Source organism: Vespula pensylvanica, chromosome 2 (assembly GCF_014466175.1).
Source record: "Vespula pensylvanica isolate Volc-1 chromosome 2, ASM1446617v1, whole genome shotgun sequence".
NCBI classification, from domain to species: domain Eukaryota; kingdom Metazoa; phylum Arthropoda; class Insecta; order Hymenoptera; family Vespidae; genus Vespula; species Vespula pensylvanica.
Window position 1 is genome coordinate 2,145,151 of NC_057686.1, and position 19,263 is coordinate 2,164,413.

The 19,263-nt window shown below is 29.4% G+C and overlaps 2 protein-coding genes across 12 annotated transcripts; one reads left to right on the forward strand and one right to left on the reverse strand.

Moving 5' to 3' along the window:
- The first annotated feature begins 333 nt into the window (after positions 1 to 333).
- Positions 334 to 16,263, forward strand: LOC122627110 (bumetanide-sensitive sodium-(potassium)-chloride cotransporter). 6 transcript variants are annotated; one of them, XM_043807940.1, is made up of 19 exons: positions 334 to 566; positions 8,621 to 8,770; positions 9,825 to 9,885; positions 10,271 to 10,529; positions 10,913 to 11,166; positions 11,308 to 11,422; positions 11,790 to 12,118; positions 12,241 to 12,472; positions 12,738 to 12,859; positions 12,960 to 13,159; positions 13,290 to 13,437; positions 13,848 to 14,089; positions 14,174 to 14,382; positions 14,517 to 14,634; positions 14,779 to 14,882; positions 14,960 to 15,074; positions 15,159 to 15,307; positions 15,376 to 15,487; positions 15,574 to 16,263. In XM_043807940.1, the coding sequence occupies exons 2-19, from the start codon at positions 8,631 to 8,633 to the stop codon at positions 15,707 to 15,709; spliced, it is 3,045 nt and encodes a 1,014-aa protein (XP_043663875.1). In that variant the 5' UTR covers positions 334 to 566; positions 8,621 to 8,630; the 3' UTR covers positions 15,710 to 16,263. The 6 variants fall into 6 exon arrangements, with proteins under 6 accessions (XP_043663875.1, XP_043663869.1, XP_043663870.1 ...); XM_043807934.1 differs by lacking the exon at positions 334 to 566 and adding an exon at positions 1,294 to 1,528; XM_043807935.1 differs by lacking the exon at positions 334 to 566 and adding an exon at positions 1,294 to 1,528 and having other exon boundaries at positions 14,520 to 14,634.
- LOC122627115 (ATP-dependent (S)-NAD(P)H-hydrate dehydratase) lies at positions 15,684 to 19,214 on the reverse strand. 6 transcript variants are annotated; one of them, XM_043807955.1, is made up of 4 exons: positions 18,281 to 19,178; positions 18,009 to 18,118; positions 16,868 to 17,840; positions 15,684 to 16,618 (listed from the first exon to the last, which is right to left on the reverse strand). In XM_043807955.1, the coding sequence occupies exons 3-4, from the start codon at positions 17,806 to 17,808 to the stop codon at positions 16,570 to 16,572; spliced, it is 990 nt and encodes a 329-aa protein (XP_043663890.1). In that variant the 5' UTR covers positions 17,809 to 17,840; positions 18,009 to 18,118; positions 18,281 to 19,178; the 3' UTR covers positions 15,684 to 16,569. The 6 variants fall into 6 exon arrangements, with proteins under 6 accessions (XP_043663890.1, XP_043663889.1, XP_043663888.1 ...); XM_043807954.1 differs by having other exon boundaries at positions 17,933 to 18,118; XM_043807953.1 differs by having other exon boundaries at positions 17,983 to 18,118; positions 18,466 to 18,803.
- Positions 19,215 to 19,263: the final 49 nt, after the last annotated feature.

The window sequence follows — 19,263 nt, forward strand, 5'->3', positions numbered from 1 at the left end:
ATTCTTTCCGTCCTTTTGACCATTTTATAAAATGATTGATGAGTTTTGTACGTATTTAAGACACTATACCGATTAATCCAACGATTGCATGTTGCCTCGACAAAATATTGAAGATTAAAAAAAGGAGGAGGAAGAAAGAAAGAAAGAAAGAAAGAAAAAAAAAAAAAGAATGCAAAAAAAGATCGCAGAGGAAAAAAATTAAAAAGGAAAAAGGAAACAAAAAAGAAAAAATTGTCCGACCTAAAGAAAATTCCCAAAAGAAGTAGTCAAAGAGATTTTTGACATAGGATTAATTGTTAATAGAATATTTTTAATTATCTAGGAATAAATTAGGATTCAGAGATACGAACAAAAGAGGGCGCATTTATTCCAGCGACTTCGATTCTGACTGGAGAGAGCTTTCATGGAAGGAAGCCGCCCGCTATCCAGGTGGTCTACCGGGTTGTCTGGCTTGGACTGGCTCGAACTGGATCGTGGCTGTTCGATCTTGAGAGGTCCGGGCTCGTTCGATCCGTCGATCGTCAAGGAAATAAGCGTATTCGAGGAATAATTGTTTGCGTTGAGAGGTTAGCCCGAGATATACATATGTACTCGTTAGGCGTGGCTTTTAAGGAATTCTTATATATGTATTGCACTTTATTTGATCACACGTAATTCGATTCAAGAGGGAACAAATTAAAAACACAAAAAAAAAAAAATGAATGACGACACATAAAGAAATATAAATAGGAAGGAAATTTTTCGCCGATTGTTTTTTATTTTCAATTCTGTTTCATTGGTGAGAATCTTCGTCGTCTTTACCCGTGTTTAAATCTTTTTCAAAAGATTTATGAAAAAAATGTTATGCATGAAACGCGTATTGCGGATTGGGATTAAAACGAAGATGTTGCAGGGCGTTCTTATCACTGTTAAGACGAATCACAATACTCACTGGATTCATTCGTCCTATCGTTCACAAATGATACATCTTAATGATGTACTCTGGCTTTTCTCTTATCTCAAATCGTTTCCTAAGATCATATATTTTTCTTTTTCTATTCCTTTTTTTTTTTTTTTTTCTTTTTCTTTTTATTGCCGCATCAACGAAACAAAACGATGTGCAGGTAACACACACCTGGTTAATTACTTTTTTTCTACGTGTAGTATTATTATAACTCATCGAGAAACGTGGTAATGATTCCATACATACATATATATATATATATATATATTCGTATATATATATATATATTCGTATGATGCTCGTGTTCCTCTTTAGTCATTTTCTTTCGTATCATAGAGAGAGATGGATAGAGAATCGAACAAAGAATTGCTTAAATGTTTATAAACGTTACAAACGATATAAGTGAAAATAAAAAATTTCGTGAAGATCAGTTGTAAAAATTGAAGGGAACATTTTATTCGAAAGAAAAGAAAGAGAAGAAAAAAAAGAAAAAAGAGAAAAATAGTGTGAAATAATTTTATGCTGAAAAATGGAGTCTTCTATGCGAAAACATATAAAACTGAAATACTTTTCTATTCAAAACATGTATGTATATATAACATTTTTTTCCTTTTTTTAACTTTTATCTCCACGATGATTTCTTATAAATTTTCATTTATTTTTTTTTTTTTTTACATTTATCATTTTTACATTTTTTTCATTTCCACAATATTTCTTTTATTCTCTTTCTCTCTCTCTCTCTCTCTCTCTCTTTCTCCCTCTCCCTCCCTCTCTCTCTCTCTCTCTCTCTCTCTCTCTCTCTCTCTCAATTTTATCTCACTTATAAAATCTTATAAAATCTCGATCGTCCTATTGATATACATATTTATTTGATTATTGAAAAAATATAGTCGATAAAAAGGAACGATCCGAATGTGGTGATGAAATTCGAAGGCGAATCGCTCTTTATTTAGAATCCCCTCGAAAAATCACGTAAAGAGCAAGAGAGAGAAAGATACAGAAACCGTGTGTAACCGTACATTTGCATGTATGTATCTATGTGTGCCGATCACGCGTTAAATGCGCGAGTCGTAAACCTGAAGAGTTTCAGCGTTGCTTACTCGTACTTCCTGTCCTGATTTCGGAGAGAGAGAGAGAGAGAGAGAGAAAGAGAAAGAGAGAAAGAAATAACCTAGTATTCAATTCAAAGTATATATTAAAATGGATGATTGGCGCCAAAATTTTTGATTTTGATTCGAAAAAGTCGATAACGTAGGAATCGTCTATGTCGATAATGCTTTGAAATTGATTTCGATTGGCATGATTACGTACATATATAAGTGTACATATGTATACTTTTGCATATGCCTATGTATATATATATGTATGATATATGTATGTGCGTGCGTGAGCGCGCGCGTGTGTGCATGTACTGACATACGTTCTTACACCGAGGGCGTCTAACTATAGTTCCACGAACACGAAATATTAATTTAGATTTCTGCGAGTTCTCTTTTCACGCATGCATCATAAATGCTTTTCTTGATATATTACACGGTTTTTCTTTGAATTTTCATTCATATCCCTTCTCTCTCTCTCTCTCTCTCTCTCTCTCTTTCTTTTTTAATTTTCTCATTTTTCACAATGTCATACTAATTCTATAGAATGAAATTCAATTTTCGGAAGGCAAGAAGGATCGAAGGTCAAAAAAATCTCCATATTCGAATATGTATGTATGTATGTATATCTGCATGTGTATATATATGTATATATACAGGTTGGTTTCATGGCTGACTCTCTTAAACTTTGTTAGATATGTTTTACTATTCCCTGATGATCTAAAAACCTCAAGGGACTCTAGAACATAATGAGTACTTAGAGAATAAATCCTATTTTACGTGTATAGATATATATATATATATATATGTATATATATATATGTATATATATACACACGCACACATATATATCTTTCTGTACGATTTCAAATGATATAATACATTTAATCGCAATTCGTTTCGTTCCTTCGCAAATCATAGTTATCATCTTATATATCGTCAACGATTTATATAATCATTCTTTTTTTTTATTCGTTTTTTATCATTTAACTAGACATTTTTCTTATGAGGAAAAGAGATAGAGATAAAGGATAAATGGATATATATGATAGATAACATGATAGAGAGATAGAGAGAGAGAGAGAAAGAGAGAAAGACGGAAAGAGAAAGAAAGAGAAAGAGAGAGAAGGATTAGTAAATTATCTACAAAGATATATTGATATATATAACCAACACGGATCTAACTCCTAACTCGTTTATGTGAACAAACGTTTCCGAATGCTAATAATGCTAATAATAATTACGTTTTTGCTTATTATCCGTGTCGTACAGGATAATAATTATGAGTCGGATCATCTTATCTTATCACATGTGATCTGTTTCCCCATTCTCTCTCTCTCTCTCTCTCTCTCTCTCTCTCTCTCTCTCTGTCTGTCTGTCTGTCTGTCTGTCTGTCTATCTATCTATCTATCTCTCATATGAGCGATGACATATATAAATAGACATATATATGTATATATTTATTTAATTATACGTAATTACCATTGTCAAGTTGATTATATATAATTTATAAGAATATCAAAATATGGTTTCTAAGATAACGATCTTTATATATATATATATATATATATATATATATATATATATATATATATATAGTACTATATTTCAATATAGAAACATTTCAAATACGTATTGCATGTGATAATATATAAATATGAATATAGTGAATAAGAGAAAGAGAGAGAGAGAGGAAGAAAGGATGGGAAAAGCCAAGATTTATTATCAAAGATTAATAGCTTAAATATTCAATATATATATGAAAGCTAGAAATATAAAAGAAAATGACAAATAGTTATTGTGTATTAAATATTGCTAATATTAAAAAATATAATATAATTATTTATATAATTTATATAATAGATAGATAGATGATTTTATATCGATCTATCTATATAAAAAGAAAATATATATATATATTTATTTATTTATTTATTATATAGTATATATTATATTTTAACGTATATATATTATATTATGAAAGAGAGGTACTCGATTTTATATAGGCATATAGATACACATATACTTAAATAAATCAATTAGATGTAAATAATAAATTTATAAATAATGAGATAAATAATATCAGGTAAATGAGAAAAAAGAGAAAAAGAGAAAGATAAAAAGAAAAAAAGTCTTTAATATACCTATTGTAACGTATGTACAATAAAATACAAAAACGTGTGGTCTGATGTGTCTAATTTTTCAAACGGAAGAAAATTTCAGAGGATAAGATTTAAGATTTCTAGAAATAGGTTCTCTCTCTCTCTTTCTCTCTCTCTCTAGTCTATCATCAATAATATCGATGCTTTATTTGTGCCGTTCTCGCGAGAGCGAGAACAAGAATCTGAGTCGGGTTCTTACCGGAATATTTTGCTTTTCCGTCAAAGAATGCTAATTGAGCTAATTCCGTCTCTTGCTGCTACATACGCACACCACCAATCTAAATATTACCAACTATTCCACGATTTAAACGATAAATGGAAAATGCTTCTATAAACTCAATTTCAATTCCTAGAGCTATCTTGTTTACTATTCTTTTTTTTTTCATTCTTCTTTATCGATCCAATCGATACGTCGACGATACACGAAGAGTGAGATATAGACATCATTCAATAGATCGTTTACCCCCTTCTTATTCTGATTAGATTATCCTAATCGTAATAAATATTTAATCAATTTGATTTATTGTTGTGATAAGTAAATATGATAATTAGATTCTTTTGTAAAGAGAAAAAACCAAAAGAAAAGAGAAAAATGTTCTCGATCGTTCGATAAATTTCAAATCAATAACCTTCACCTAGTTTTCAAAAGTGTAATGTTTTTCTCTTTTTTTCGTTTATTCATATCTATCAACCTATCTCTCTCTCTCTCTCTCTCTCTCTCTCTCTCTCTCTCTCTCTCTCTCTCTCTCTCTCCGCAATGGCCTTTAAGAAGAAATACAATTAAAGTTGTCTTATCTCTCGTCTATGGATAAATACAATTTTCACGAACGAACATTTACAACTGAAAGATTTAATTAACGATTCGAGATGCCACTTCTCTAGTCTAGGCGGTAAAAACCGGTTATATAAATGTTGCAACTTTAAAAGAAACGATGCAAATATCTTATGGTTTTATGTACTTTTAGATACTTTCAAAAAATCAACAAAAGAATAAGAAAAAAAAAAAAATATTAATTACAAAGAAATAGATAACATATGAAGAATCATATATGAATCGTCACTCATAAAAAAAAAAAAAGAAAAAAGAAAGAAAGAACGAGGAAAAAACAAAGAAATTAGTAAAAATTAACTTGGTCAAGAAATTAATGAAAACGAAATTCAATCAGAAATTTTATATATAAAAATATGACCGAAGAAAATTTTATTTTTAATTAAAACTAAGAAATATATATTCTCTCTCTCTCTCTCCCTCTCTCTCTCTCTCTCCCTCCCTCTCCCTCTCTCTCTCTCTCTCTCTCTCTCCCTCCCTCTCTCTCCCTCTCTTTCTCTCTCTCTCTCTCTCTCTCTCTCTCATATATACAAAACTTATCGATACGTGCAACAAGTGCATACATTAACACATTAATAGAAAAACAAAACAAAAAAAAAGAAAAACAAATTACACGTTGTACGTCAAAGAATTAATATATACGGAAGAAGGAGAAGGCGAGGAATGGTGTGTCTCGCGTAGGACGAAAGGGTGCGCGCATGCGCATGGACATAGTAAGTGCGCTGCTACTCTACGCAACGTCGCTTGGAGTGGGGAGGAACAAATTCAGAGAAAAGAGCGGCGCGCTGCGCGCTTTCGCGGGTGATTCAAGTTAGCGCGTTCCTTCTATTCGCTGTTTACTCGCCGTGCTACATTCGTCTGTCCTACGGTATCCTTTACGTGCTCTCCATCTTCGTCATCGTTAGTAATAATCTAATTTCGTTATTGGTTTTTTTTTTCGGCTTCTTCGTGCCTTATACAACATCAGTTTCTCAGTGTATATGTGCGTATACGCGTGTGCGTGTTTATATATACGTTATTATCTTTATCTTTCATCTTTTACTACATTACGCTCTCTACTTCAACATTTATTACTGCATCATCCACTTTTTTCTCTCTTTCTCCCTTTCTTTCTTTCTTTTTTCAATACACACACACACACACATATATATATATATATATATATATATATATTTCCGTTTTAGTGCGCTTTTACTTGATCTTAATTGTTGATTGTTGAAGCGTTGCACTGTGTTTCGTTATACTGTGCTCTACTGAAAGTGTCAATACAACAACTATCATTATAGTCGAACATTAGTGAATCATCTCTTATCATTTTTACATATACATACATACACACATATATTACATATATTCATATATGTATATGTGTATACATTTTTTATTTTATTTTTATTTAAATATAAGATTTTTCATTCAGTGTCGGCGAAATCAAGAAAACCGCTCGTTTGTTCTCACCGATCGACAAAACGAATCAATTGAACGAATTAATTTTACTCTTCCCATTTCTTTCTCTACGAAATTCAAAATTTTTATCACTTTTTTTGAGAAATATTTTTCATTTCTTTCAAGGAAATATATTTTTCCTTTTTTTTTTCTTTTTTCCTGAACGTGAAAAATATGATCGGCGTCTAATCTTAGACCTTCGGATGTTACTATCGGCCGGTACAATTTTAGAGTCGTTAATATGTATATACGTATGCCTAGTGAAACATATCGGTGTTCTATTTTTTTTTCTTTCTTTTTCTTTGAAAAGGGAAGGAAGAGAAAAATGATTTGTTTATCTTTTTTAAAAAAGAAATCTTTTTATATTTTTTAGAAAAATCTGTTTTACACTCATGTGCATTCCAAATGCATTCTACGTATATTACTGACAATTTTAAAAAATAACACCAATGTGATAACGATCTAAGTAGGCATTTAATCGTTTCTCGCAATAATCTTCATACGAGATAAGATCTATAGGGAGAAAACAAAATTGTGATTGTTGATATCGAATTCATTCTTCTCGAATGATAACAAACAGGTTTTTTGATTAGGTTTTTTTGAGGCGAAAGTAAAGTGAATGGGAGGAGTGCGGTAGAGTCTCGAATGGATGGACTACTTTAAACTTCCGATAAATGATTTAGATGTATCCGAACGGAAAAAACATTTCGTCGAAATTGTGATAAAAAATTATATGTGTGTATGTGTCTGTGCACGTAAGTATGTAAAATTAAAAAGAATTTTTGTCGATGATGACAATGAAGAAGATTACGTCAATTGACTTCTAAAAGATATAAATTCCTCGACGATAAATAAAGAAAAGAACATATAAATAAAGAGAGAGAGAGAGAGAAAGAGAGAGTTATGGTCGAATTACAAACGAATAGACACATATGCACATTCCATTCTATTAAACTCATGTAAATCATCAATTCGATTAATTAAAAAGATATCATCTGATATCACTGACTCCATTTCACGACTCGTCTTCAAATGTGATCTCATAAGGGAAAGGTCTTACTATTGTATCATGACTTTCAATTGCTTTGTTTGTTATTATTTTCCTATGGTACATTTACGATCCCCATAGGTATGTATAGAATGGCTTAAAACCCAAATTTAACATTTAAGAAACCTGAAGCTTTAGAAAATTTTAGGGACCCTTATAAAAATAAATCAATCATGTACAATGTATATTCAATTTTTCAAATGTTGAAAAGAAAAATATACTGGTCAAAGTCGTAAATATAAAAATAAAAATTATTTGTATACGTACATATCGGTCGTTACGGGTGTGTATATATACGTGTGTGTGTATGCATGTGTGTGTGTACATACAAATGAAATTTATTAATCTTGTCTTACGGAGAGCAAGACCTATTTTATGTGGACCTTTCTCTTATCGATTAGTCAGTCATTATATTTTAAATTACCCGCGCTAATATCGAATCCATAATCGTATTCGAAAAAAAACAAAAAAAAAAAAAAACAAAAAAAAATAAACCGCGAAGTAATTTTGTCAAAAGAAACAAAATATAATGTCTTCCTCATCCGTTATCAGTTATCATTTATAATCGAGCAAATCAATTCGAAAAAAGGAAACAAAAAATCCATTTAATTATACTTAACTACTTATACATTCTTGATATCGATTATATATCTCTCTATGATACGAATATAATTTTTATATGTATTATCAAGTTTGAAAAAAAAAAATAAATATATAAAGAAAAAGATAGATAGAAAGAAAGATAGAGAAAGACAAATGAAAAAAGGAAAACGAGCAAACGTTGTGAAAAAGAAATAAAAATGTCTTTCTTGTTTGTTATCTCATATTATTAGCATCATTTAGTCGACGATTAGTCATTAGAAAAAAAAAATAAAAGATACCTCATTTATGAATACGAAATTAACTTGGAAACGGATTATATATGCATTTATTTCTTTTGTAAAAGAAAATTATTTATAAGAGAAAATAACAGTCGAAGAAAGAAAATGGCGGCCATTTTCGCAATTTCGATCTCTCAAAAATTTTGCGAGTGAACAAAAAATGATCAATTTCTTTTTCTTCGTCGTCATATTCTTATTCTTTATTTTCCTTTAGAAAAAACGAAATGGAGAGCCGGCTTCAAAATAAAAATGCCAAGGACGATACGACAGGAGGGACGCAACAAAATGAAAATAATAAAAGATCTCCGATGACGTTGAACGTGAGCGGTCTCTGGGATGTTGTTCCACGAATGGATCATTACAGGTATCTATATAAAGTACAATCTGCAAAAGTTTTAATTTTAATTTTTAATATTATTTATTATTATTATGTAGGTATATGTAAATAATTTTAAAAATTATTAAACAATTATTCTTATTCAAATTATTAATATAATAATTATTATAAAAATAGTAAATAAATATATACATATATATGTGTGTGTATATATCAAGAACGATACTCGTCGAAAATTATTATAAAACTAACGATGATTAAGATTATGTATTTGAAATACATAAAAATTATTAAAAAAATAAATTATTAATAATTAAAATTATTTATTTATTGATACGAATTAAACTCATCTCAAAATTGCTTGATATAATTATTATAGAAATAATAAATATAACATTATTGAAAATGATACTCGTAAAAATTATTGAAGTAGAAATAATAGGTAAAATTATCGCAAAAAATAATACTTCCGAATAAACTAATTAATACTTTTTTTACATAATAATTTAATAATTTTGAAATGTACATGTATAATGATATACGATTTATTCCTCAAGATAATTATTTATCTAAGGTTTCGATGGAGTATGCATACGGTGTGCCTAATTGTAAGTGTTCGCTAGTATCTATCTCTCTATTAGTTTTATCATATTTTTTTGACTTAATGAAATCATATAGTGTAGTATAATAATTCATGAATAATAAATATCTCTTTTAATGAAAATAGAATAAAATTGGATACAGAAAAAAAAGTAAGTTTTCAAACGTACCAAAAATTTAATAAATCGAGTAGATAACATGATATATCAAATCGCTATCAAGTTAAATGTATATAAAATTAAATAGAAAGAATAGATCTGATCTAATAGTCTTACGTGTATATCTTATAATTATTTCAACAATAAGATAATTGTAGTAAGAATAATGATCTTAATAAGATCTAGAGAAAGAAAAGAACAGAAAAAAAGAAACAGAACAAAAGAGCGCTCACGATTAAATAATTATAATAACTTATGTAATGCATACATAAAAATCATATACGTATGAATATATCGTTATATAATTAATATACATTTTACAGATTAAGTCGTCGCGCGAAGAGGCCGTCGTTAAGTACTTTACACGAAGGAAATTTGATAAAGGTATGAACACTATTATTTGCTACCCAACGACCATTCGACTTTAGTGATATTTCTATTGATTTACCCGACCCCTATAAAGAGAATAGTAGGATAGGATAAGATAAGATAGGGTAGGTATATTGAAGTAGAATAGATATATTGAGTTTATGTAGCAATAAAGAATTGACCAGGATAGGTAAGATTGCCTGTCACTATTAAATGCCGAGAGACAATGTTAAGCCCCTTAACAAGTCCCACGAAAGGTTCCACAGTACGGATAATACATCATACAATAAGTGTTACGACCGTTAAGAATTTATTAGCAACCCTCATTTTCCCTCTTCGAGAAATATCTTCTTTATTACATCTGCAAATCCCTTTATTACGCTTGTAATCCCTTTTTCAGGATCCAAACGTCGAAACAGGACAAATTGGAACTGCTTCGCAAATTTATACTGGTGGAATCAAATTAGGATGGATCCAAGGAGTTTTAATACCATGCCTTTTAAACATATGGGGCGTTATGCTTTTTTTAAGGCTCTCATGGGTCGTAGCACAAGCTGGAATATTACAGAGTACTGTTATTATAGGAATATCGGCAGCGGTGTGTGTCATCACGACATTAAGCTTAAGTGCAATTAGCACTAATGGGGAAGTAAAGGGAGGTGTGTTGGCTTACAATAACGATTGCTACCGTTTTCTTTTTTTTTTCCAAAATAGGAGTGCCATTATATGTATACAATTAGTATATGCAATCTGTAATATTGTTTATTAAATTTTATCGTTCAATTTAGTATATCATTTATGTATATTTTTCTTAATTTTTTTTTCTTTGATTAAACTAGTATAGCAATTTACAAATTTTCTTATCAGATTTTATCGTTCAAATTTATATGTATAATATATAATTTGATTTTCTAATCCTTTTTATTTCTTTTAGAGAAAATAAATTTTCTTTTCTCTCTTGTTCTCTCTCTCTCTCTCTCTCTCTCTCTCTTTCTCTTTTCGTTCTCAGTTATCTCACTGTATTGAAATAATAATTTTGCAGGTGGCATATATTTCATTATCTCTCGATCACTCGGCCCTGAGTTTGGTGCATCTGTTGGAATAGTATTCGCATTTGCAAATGCAGTTGCGGCGTCAATGAACACAATTGGTTTCTGTGATTCCATGAACGATCTACTCAAAGAACATAATCTTAAAATTATAGATAATGGAATACACGATGTTAGAATCATTGGTACCATTGCTCTTATAGTAATGATATTGATTTGTGCTATTGGCATGGAATGGGAATCGAAGGTTCGTTCATTCGTTCGTTCATTCGTTCGTTCGTTTATTTCTGTTTTAAAAGTGACAATTTTATTTCTTTTTTTTTTTAGTGTATAATCTAATCAATTTGACAGTATATTTTTATATATTTTTTTTTTATATATTTATCAGGCCCAGAACTTCCTTATCGCAGTCATCGTAGCAGCTATTTTTGACTTTTTAATTGGTACTATCATTGGCCCGAAAAATCAAGAACAAATCTCTCACGGATTCATTGGCTTTTCGTGTGAATATTATATCATTTATATACTTTCATTTATTTTATTTTATTAATAATATCTATCTATATATATATATATATGTATACACACACATACACAGGATGAACTAAAAGTTTCTAAGGTTGAGCTAAGAGTTCTTAATTTCAAAAATCAATTCTTCTTCTTTGAGACTTCTTGGGCTAATTTTTATTTGTTCAAATTCTAAAACTGCAAGAAGCCCATCTCGCTTGAAAAAGCTATGAAAAAGATCAATCGATTTTTAAAATCACTTTGGTCTATCTAAAAACTTTTCGTCCATTCCGTGTATACACTTGATTCACATCTCTATCATCGTGTAACGTATAAAAATTTTTTTTCTTTTCAATTTTCCAGGGGAGGTATTTAAGGAGAATTGGGCCTCAGATTATAGATTTTCTGAAAACACCAATCAAACATTCTTTTCGGTTTTTGCAATTTTTTTCCCTTCGGTAACTGGTATCCAAGCTGGTGCGAATATTTCGGGAGATTTGAAAAATCCAGGAAATAGTATACCTATTGGGACCCTTTTAGCTCTTTTAATATCTATGATAAGTTATGTCACTTTTGTATATTTTGCTGGTGGAGCAGCATTGAGAGATGCCAGTGGTATCATTGGAGTAAATGGTACAGTTCAATGTATTTCTCAAAGTAATTGTTTATATGGACTTCATAATAGTTATTCGGTAAGTCGTTAAAGAAAAAATATCTTTCAATTGCTTTGTAACAATTTTTAAAAATATATTTTCTTTATATGTATATATATAAAATGATTTATAAATTTAATCATAAATCATTATCTGTATAGGTAATGCAACTGATGTCACTTTGGGGACCACTCATTTATGCTGGCTGTTTTGCTGCAACACTTTCAACAGCATTAACAAATCTATTGTCAGTACCAAGATTAATCCAAGCATTAGGTCAAGATAGAATATATCCTGGATTGATATATTTTAGTAAAGGATATGGTAAAACTGGCGAGCCATACAGAGGATACGGACTTACGTTTCTTGTTGCGTTTGTATTTCTTATGATAGGTAAGTGATCGGTTGATAATATTTGTTATGTATTATTATATAATAAAGTACCTATTTACTACTATTTATGTAATACCAGTATATGATACTATACTACTATCTATAATATTAATATATAATATTACTATTTACCTATATATATAGTCATGTATTATTATATAATAGAATAGCAATATATATTATTACTTATATAATATTATCTAAGTATTATTACATAATAGGGTAGAAATGCATATTACTATCTATATAATAATTTTACTTTTAGCCAATCTCAATGCAGTCGCACCGTTAATATCAAATTTTTATCTAGCATCATATGCTCTCATTAATTTCTGCGCATTTCACGCTGCGCTTATTCGACCACTTGGCTGGCGACCTACATTTAAAGTATGTTTGTTTGATAAAAAAAAAAAATTTAAACCAATTCAAGGTTCTTATTGAGAGATAAAATAATTGATTAATCCTGATGAATAATCGTCTTTTATAGTATTACAACACCTGGTTATCTCTATTTGGCTTCATCGTCTGTGTAAGCATTATGTATTTCATCGATTGGGTAACTTCGTTAATAACATTTGTTATTATCTTCGCATTATACCTGATAGTTGTATATCGTAAGCCAGATGTTAATTGGGGTAGCAGTACTCAAGCGCAAACTTATAAAACTGCGTTATCTATTGTCTATAGGTAAGTTCATATCTTTCGATTACAAAGATTTTCTTGTTTCAAGTTAGTCGAGTAAATATTGTGTGTATGTGTGTGTGTTTATATATATATATATATATATATATATATATAATTATATATAAATTTGTAGATTGAATTCTATCGATGAACATGTGAAAAATTATGCTCCACAAATCTTGGCGCTTACTGGACATCCTGGTACGAGGCCGGCTCTTTTATATTTGGCAAACCTTATCACGAAAAATAATTCTTTATTAATCTCTGGGGAAATATGTCAGGTAGGTACTTTGTCATACAATCTATAACAGTTAAGTATTGATTGATTAATAGTGTTTGTGAGATAAATCATGATTAATTGATCGATTGTCAATAATTATTGATTGATTTACTTCGATGTGTTCTATCGAGTTTACTTGTTAAATGATAGTGTAAGAATTATTGTACGATATCATTTAATTTAAATCTAATTCTAAATGAATAATCGTTTAATTTACTTTTAATAATGATCAATGATAAATGTGCTTTAAAAGGTTTTGAAAAAATATTTATATATTTATTAAAAGTAAATCATAGATATAAATTTAGACTTAAAATCGTAAATCTTCTAAAAAAATATAATGATCATTTTTAATACAAAGATTATCGAAATAAAAACTACTGGTCTAACATATGTATTATGTTTTTATAGACGCGTTTGTCGTATCGATTAAGATCGGTACGTTTGAGAAATGGATACGCTTGGTTACAAAGACATAGAATCAAATCTTTTTACCACGTTGTAGAAGATTTAAATTTGGAAAGAGGTGCATCAGCATTGATGCAAGCAACAGGAGTAGGAAAGTTAGCTCCAAACGTTGTCTTAATGGGTTACAAAACTCATTGGTCGACTTGTAATCATAAAGATCTTCAAGAATATTTCAACGTTCTACAGTAATAAAATCTCATCTTATTCTAGACTTTTTATTCGTTACATTTTTTTATTAATAATTTCATTATTTTTTTTCGTCATTTTAGCAATGCTTTCGACCACAAACTAGCCGTTGCAATTCTACGTATCGAAGATGGTTTGGATTGTTCCGAAGTAGCTTCTACTGTAGTAGATGAAGAACATGGAACTCTAGCACAAAGTAGTTACGATTTAACCGGTACTACATTGATGCATGCTGATAGTGATCTCTCGATGAGTAGTCAAATACCAAGAGTACAAAGTGTACCAACTATAGGTATGTATTTACTTATGTTAGATCATACCTTGGTATGTATTGTATTAAGAAATTAGATTAAAAAATTAGTTATCAAAAATATGAAAAATTGTAACATATAAGACAAAACATTGTATATTCATTATATCTTCAAGTAGGAACACAATTTACTACAGTTGAGGGACCAAATGTAATTAGAGAATCCCCTACTCATTGGAATGCACGTGATCACATCAAACAGAAGAAGAAACAAGCTGCTGATAAGTTACTTTCGTAAGTTTCGAAAATACGATATTTTCTTTCGTAAATCTCAAATATTTTCAGAAAAAAAATACATACACAGTAAACGCGCGCGCGCGCGCGCGCCATACGCACATACATGTAAATGTTATATAGTATAATTTCTTCATGTTTCAGTGAAAAACGAAACGGAATGCCAGTGTTACCGGAACACATGACAATTTTCCAAAAAAAACACAAGAAAGGCATAATTGATGTATGGTGGCTTTACGATGATGGAGGTAATCCAAAAAAATAAATGTTCAAATAATGAAAAGATCATTCTTTATATTCTATGCATTTTTGTTTCATTTTATAGGTTTAACAATTCTTTTGCCATATATTATCAGTACACGTTCTAATTGGGAACATTGCAAGATGAGAATCTTTGCTTTGGCTAATCACAAACAAGATATTGAGGCTCAAGAAAAGGAGTAAGAATTTTTAAATACTCGTATTAATTCGTTTCTTTTACATATACTTCAAAGATTTTTTTTATCTCTTCTCATCTATTTCAGAATGGCTGAAATCATGGCTAAATTCCGAATAAAATATACGAGTTTAAAAATGGTAGATGATATCAGTATTGCTCCTCGACAGGATACTCAAAATTTCTTTGACAAACTTATATCTGATTTTCAAAGAAATGATCCTTCTGATAATTCAGGTTTGAACATTTATCATTGTAATAAAATGATCGTCTATCAAAAATCATCAATGAAATGTTTTTTCTAGAGTGTTGTGTCACTGATCTTGAATTACAAACACTGCGAGACAAAACTAATCGACAATTAAGACTTCGAGAATTACTGTTGGAGAATTCAAGTCAATCCACCTTAGTAGTAATGTATGTAATTATTCACGATAATTCTAGTCTGATAATGATATTGTCTAAAAAATATAATAATTAATTAGATTTAATATAATTTACAGGTCGTTACCAATGCCAAGAAAAGGCGCAGTGTCAGCACCCTTATACATGGCATGGTTAGAAGCACTAACTCGTGACATGCCACCAACTCTTTTAATAAGAGGAAATCATGTTTCAGTACTGACATTTTATTCGTAGTCTATAAATGATAAATTAGGTTATTGATATTAGTATTATTAATGGCTTAAATTGAATGATGTTCGAAAAAAAACTTTTAGTGAACATCATATTTGATATAAGTAGGCAGTATTTTCTAAGATATTAATGCCAAATCTCTCTCTTAACGATGTGTAAGTTGCACATCTCTTTTTACCTCTTCTCCTTTTTATATATCATATATACTCATTGTTATTATTAATCTTACGCACAAAAGAAAGTGAACTTTTGGAAGGAGATAATGTACATTCTTAAAAATATCTGTTAGGTAATGAAATTATGAATTATAATAAGACAGTAATCGATGACAATATCGGTTCTAAGTAGCAGATAGAAGTTTGCAGTATGATACAATACTTGTACTTAATTAATTGGCTTACCATGGCTGGAATTTAGAGCATCATTCTTAAAAATGATATTAGAAATGTATGGTGATAAATCACATACATGTTGTATGACAAACTTTTCTGTTAGTATCTATGTACGAATAACTATTAAATTTCTATAGTTCTTGTGTAATCTTTCAAAATCTAAAAGTTTTGTATAAATAAGGAAAAAAAAGGAAATTTTTTTATTATTATGATTATTATGAATATATAAGTAGATTTCTCTCTAAAAATTTAATTACCAATGCACTGATCCTATTTTGTTCCTTAAATGCTCTAGAGTATAAAATGTACAAAATATTTTATTTATGACTTTTGCATATATAAGATATCAAGAATGCTAAATGCATGTATGTAATCTAATTTGTCATAAAATAACACTGTACTTATTAGTATTCTTTAGTATACTACATCTCCTGTATCCTAAAAATTTCACTTAAACATGATCCAATGTTTTTAATTATCAATATTTTGCAATCGATTTCTCCCGTTGAATGATGAATTTCTAAAACGAATATTAAGAAAACTCTAATGAGATATTATATATATACATATATACCCTTTCCTTGTTAAGAAATATATTAAAAAAAAAATCCCTTAAATAATTATTTATACTCAGAAATTCATATGCAATAATCAAAATTGCCTATAAATATATACACACACACTCACACACACAGATTAGCCCTATAAAAAAAATATAGTATCAATTATAATTTTATAAATGAATTTACGATTCAAACTTGTAGCTCACTTGTTGCTATGAGTTTCAAAAATTCTAGCAAAAACATGTTGTATCTGTTCCAACATATCACTTGTCAAAGTGGCTCTTTGTTTAATTTTATATGCAGCTGAATTACATTCTCTAACTAATCTTGATCCTGCATAAGATGCTATTATCGAAGGTGATATAATAGAATCAGAAGTTACACCACAAATGGCCCACCACCAGAAAACAGCTACACATCCAACTAAAAGATCTCCTTGACCACCACATCGTCTTCCGGAACCAGCCATGCCACATGATATAGTTTCAGTACCTTCATGTCCATCCGCTATAACATCTTTTGCTCCTTTATGTAAAATGACTACATTTTTTCCAAGAGAATCTGCCAATTCTTTTACATCTGCAGGCTTAACTATTGGAGATGGTTGAATCGATTTTTTTAATATTGATTTAGCTAATCGACTAAATTCCATAGCATTAGGTGTAAGTATAAGATCTGGATAATCTTTGATTATATCGGGTTTCTGAAATATTAAGAATAATCCATCCGCGTCTATCACCAATGGTTTTTTTAATTCGCGGCAGACTGAAATCAATTCAACTATGACTTTGAGAATCTTATCGTCTCTTCCAAGTCCAGGCCCAATGATTATAACGTGCAAACGATCCAACCAAGGTTTTATATGTTTCATAGCATCGTATTGATCCAAGATCGGATGTACAATTGGCTCTGGGCTAAAAGATTTAATAGGAGTACTAGCATCTTTTACACAAAATATATGCACTATATCTGCACCAGTTCTAAGAGCACTCATTGCTGCAAAATACGGTGCTCCGGTATAATCTGAGCTACCACCGAATATTCCTATTCTTCCATCTTGACCTTTATATTTAGTATTGTTCAAATTTGGAACTATCTTCCTTATTGCTTTTAACATACGTTCGTCTGCGGATATCCATGTAGACATGGCTGATATACCAGTAAAATTAAAACGTATTCCTGTAAACAAAATACAAGATAGCAAAAACCTTTCCTCTTATATTAATCAACCAGTATTATTTTTATATCATATAATTCATCCAAAATCTGACCTTTATCAGATAATAAACATTTGTTATATCCTTAGTATTTAAAATATTACCTTCAAGGCACTTATATGCGATGTACAATTTCCTATAAATAATTTCTATACACGAAGTGATAATAAAATTTTTAGTTATTATATTTTATTTCTTTTTAATAATTTTCCAAATATTCTGTAAAAGCCATCATTTTAACTGTAATTAATAATAACTATATGAAGACATGAAGAGAGACGTTTAAGAAATAATTAATATAATAATTATATATCACGTGTGATATTAAATGAGAAAAGAAAACTAAAAATTTTTTTTTACGTTATGACTGCCAATAATAATTGTGTGAATATATGTACGAACCAAAAACAATCGGTAAAAACTTTTGCATTTTTCGTTGCTATCGAAAATATCCGTATAAAAGAAAAAGAAATGATGAGTCACGTTGAATAAATTTCGTTTTATAATTTTCTACAAGAAAAGATTACTCTCCAAAACATATTAATTGTTTACTACTTATACTTATTTTATAAAGAAAAACTTTTTACCACGAAAAATTCCGATATTCATAAGTTTAAATTCTTAATTCGCTTCTTTTATATTATATTCCTTGAAATTGACCAAATTGTCGATATCATCAAACGTATCGAACTGTTTTACCGATCTATGATCGAGTAAACGTCAACTTTCGTTCAAAGTATATATGACTTTAGCGACAAGTGTGGACAAAATATGAACTACAAACGCAAGTAGGAACCATTTTCCCTCTCAGTCATTATATCAGTCGATAAGGTTGAGTAATTTATACCTCTTTCGCACATAACGTAACTTAAAAATTTTTAATTAAATTTTTTATATTTATCGCGTACATATCATATATATTTGAATATTAATTTAATTCTATTTTTATTTTATATTTAACACGTGTTTCGAGTTATAGAATGTTTAAACAAACGTACTATTACTTAAATATTAGTTATATTCCGCTCATGTTTCAAATTGTTTAAATAATTGTAAAATAATCAAAAGTTTAATATTTTTAAGCTTATCCGTTTGAAAAGAGAGTCCTTTGATGTTTATTCGTTGGAACGCAAAAGAGAACTAACTCGATTACGATCAAAATCAATGAAAATTTCGTTTGTATTTACATAAATAGATAATAACCGCCCGTTCAAATTTTCACTATATTCGAATATTGATTTAATTATATTTTATATTTAACGCGTATTTTGAGGTATTGAATGTTTAAGCAAACATTCAATTGTTTAAATATTAATTTATTATATTTTCTGAAATACTATACTTTTATTTGATTGCAAACATTGTAGATTAATTGAAAAGAAATC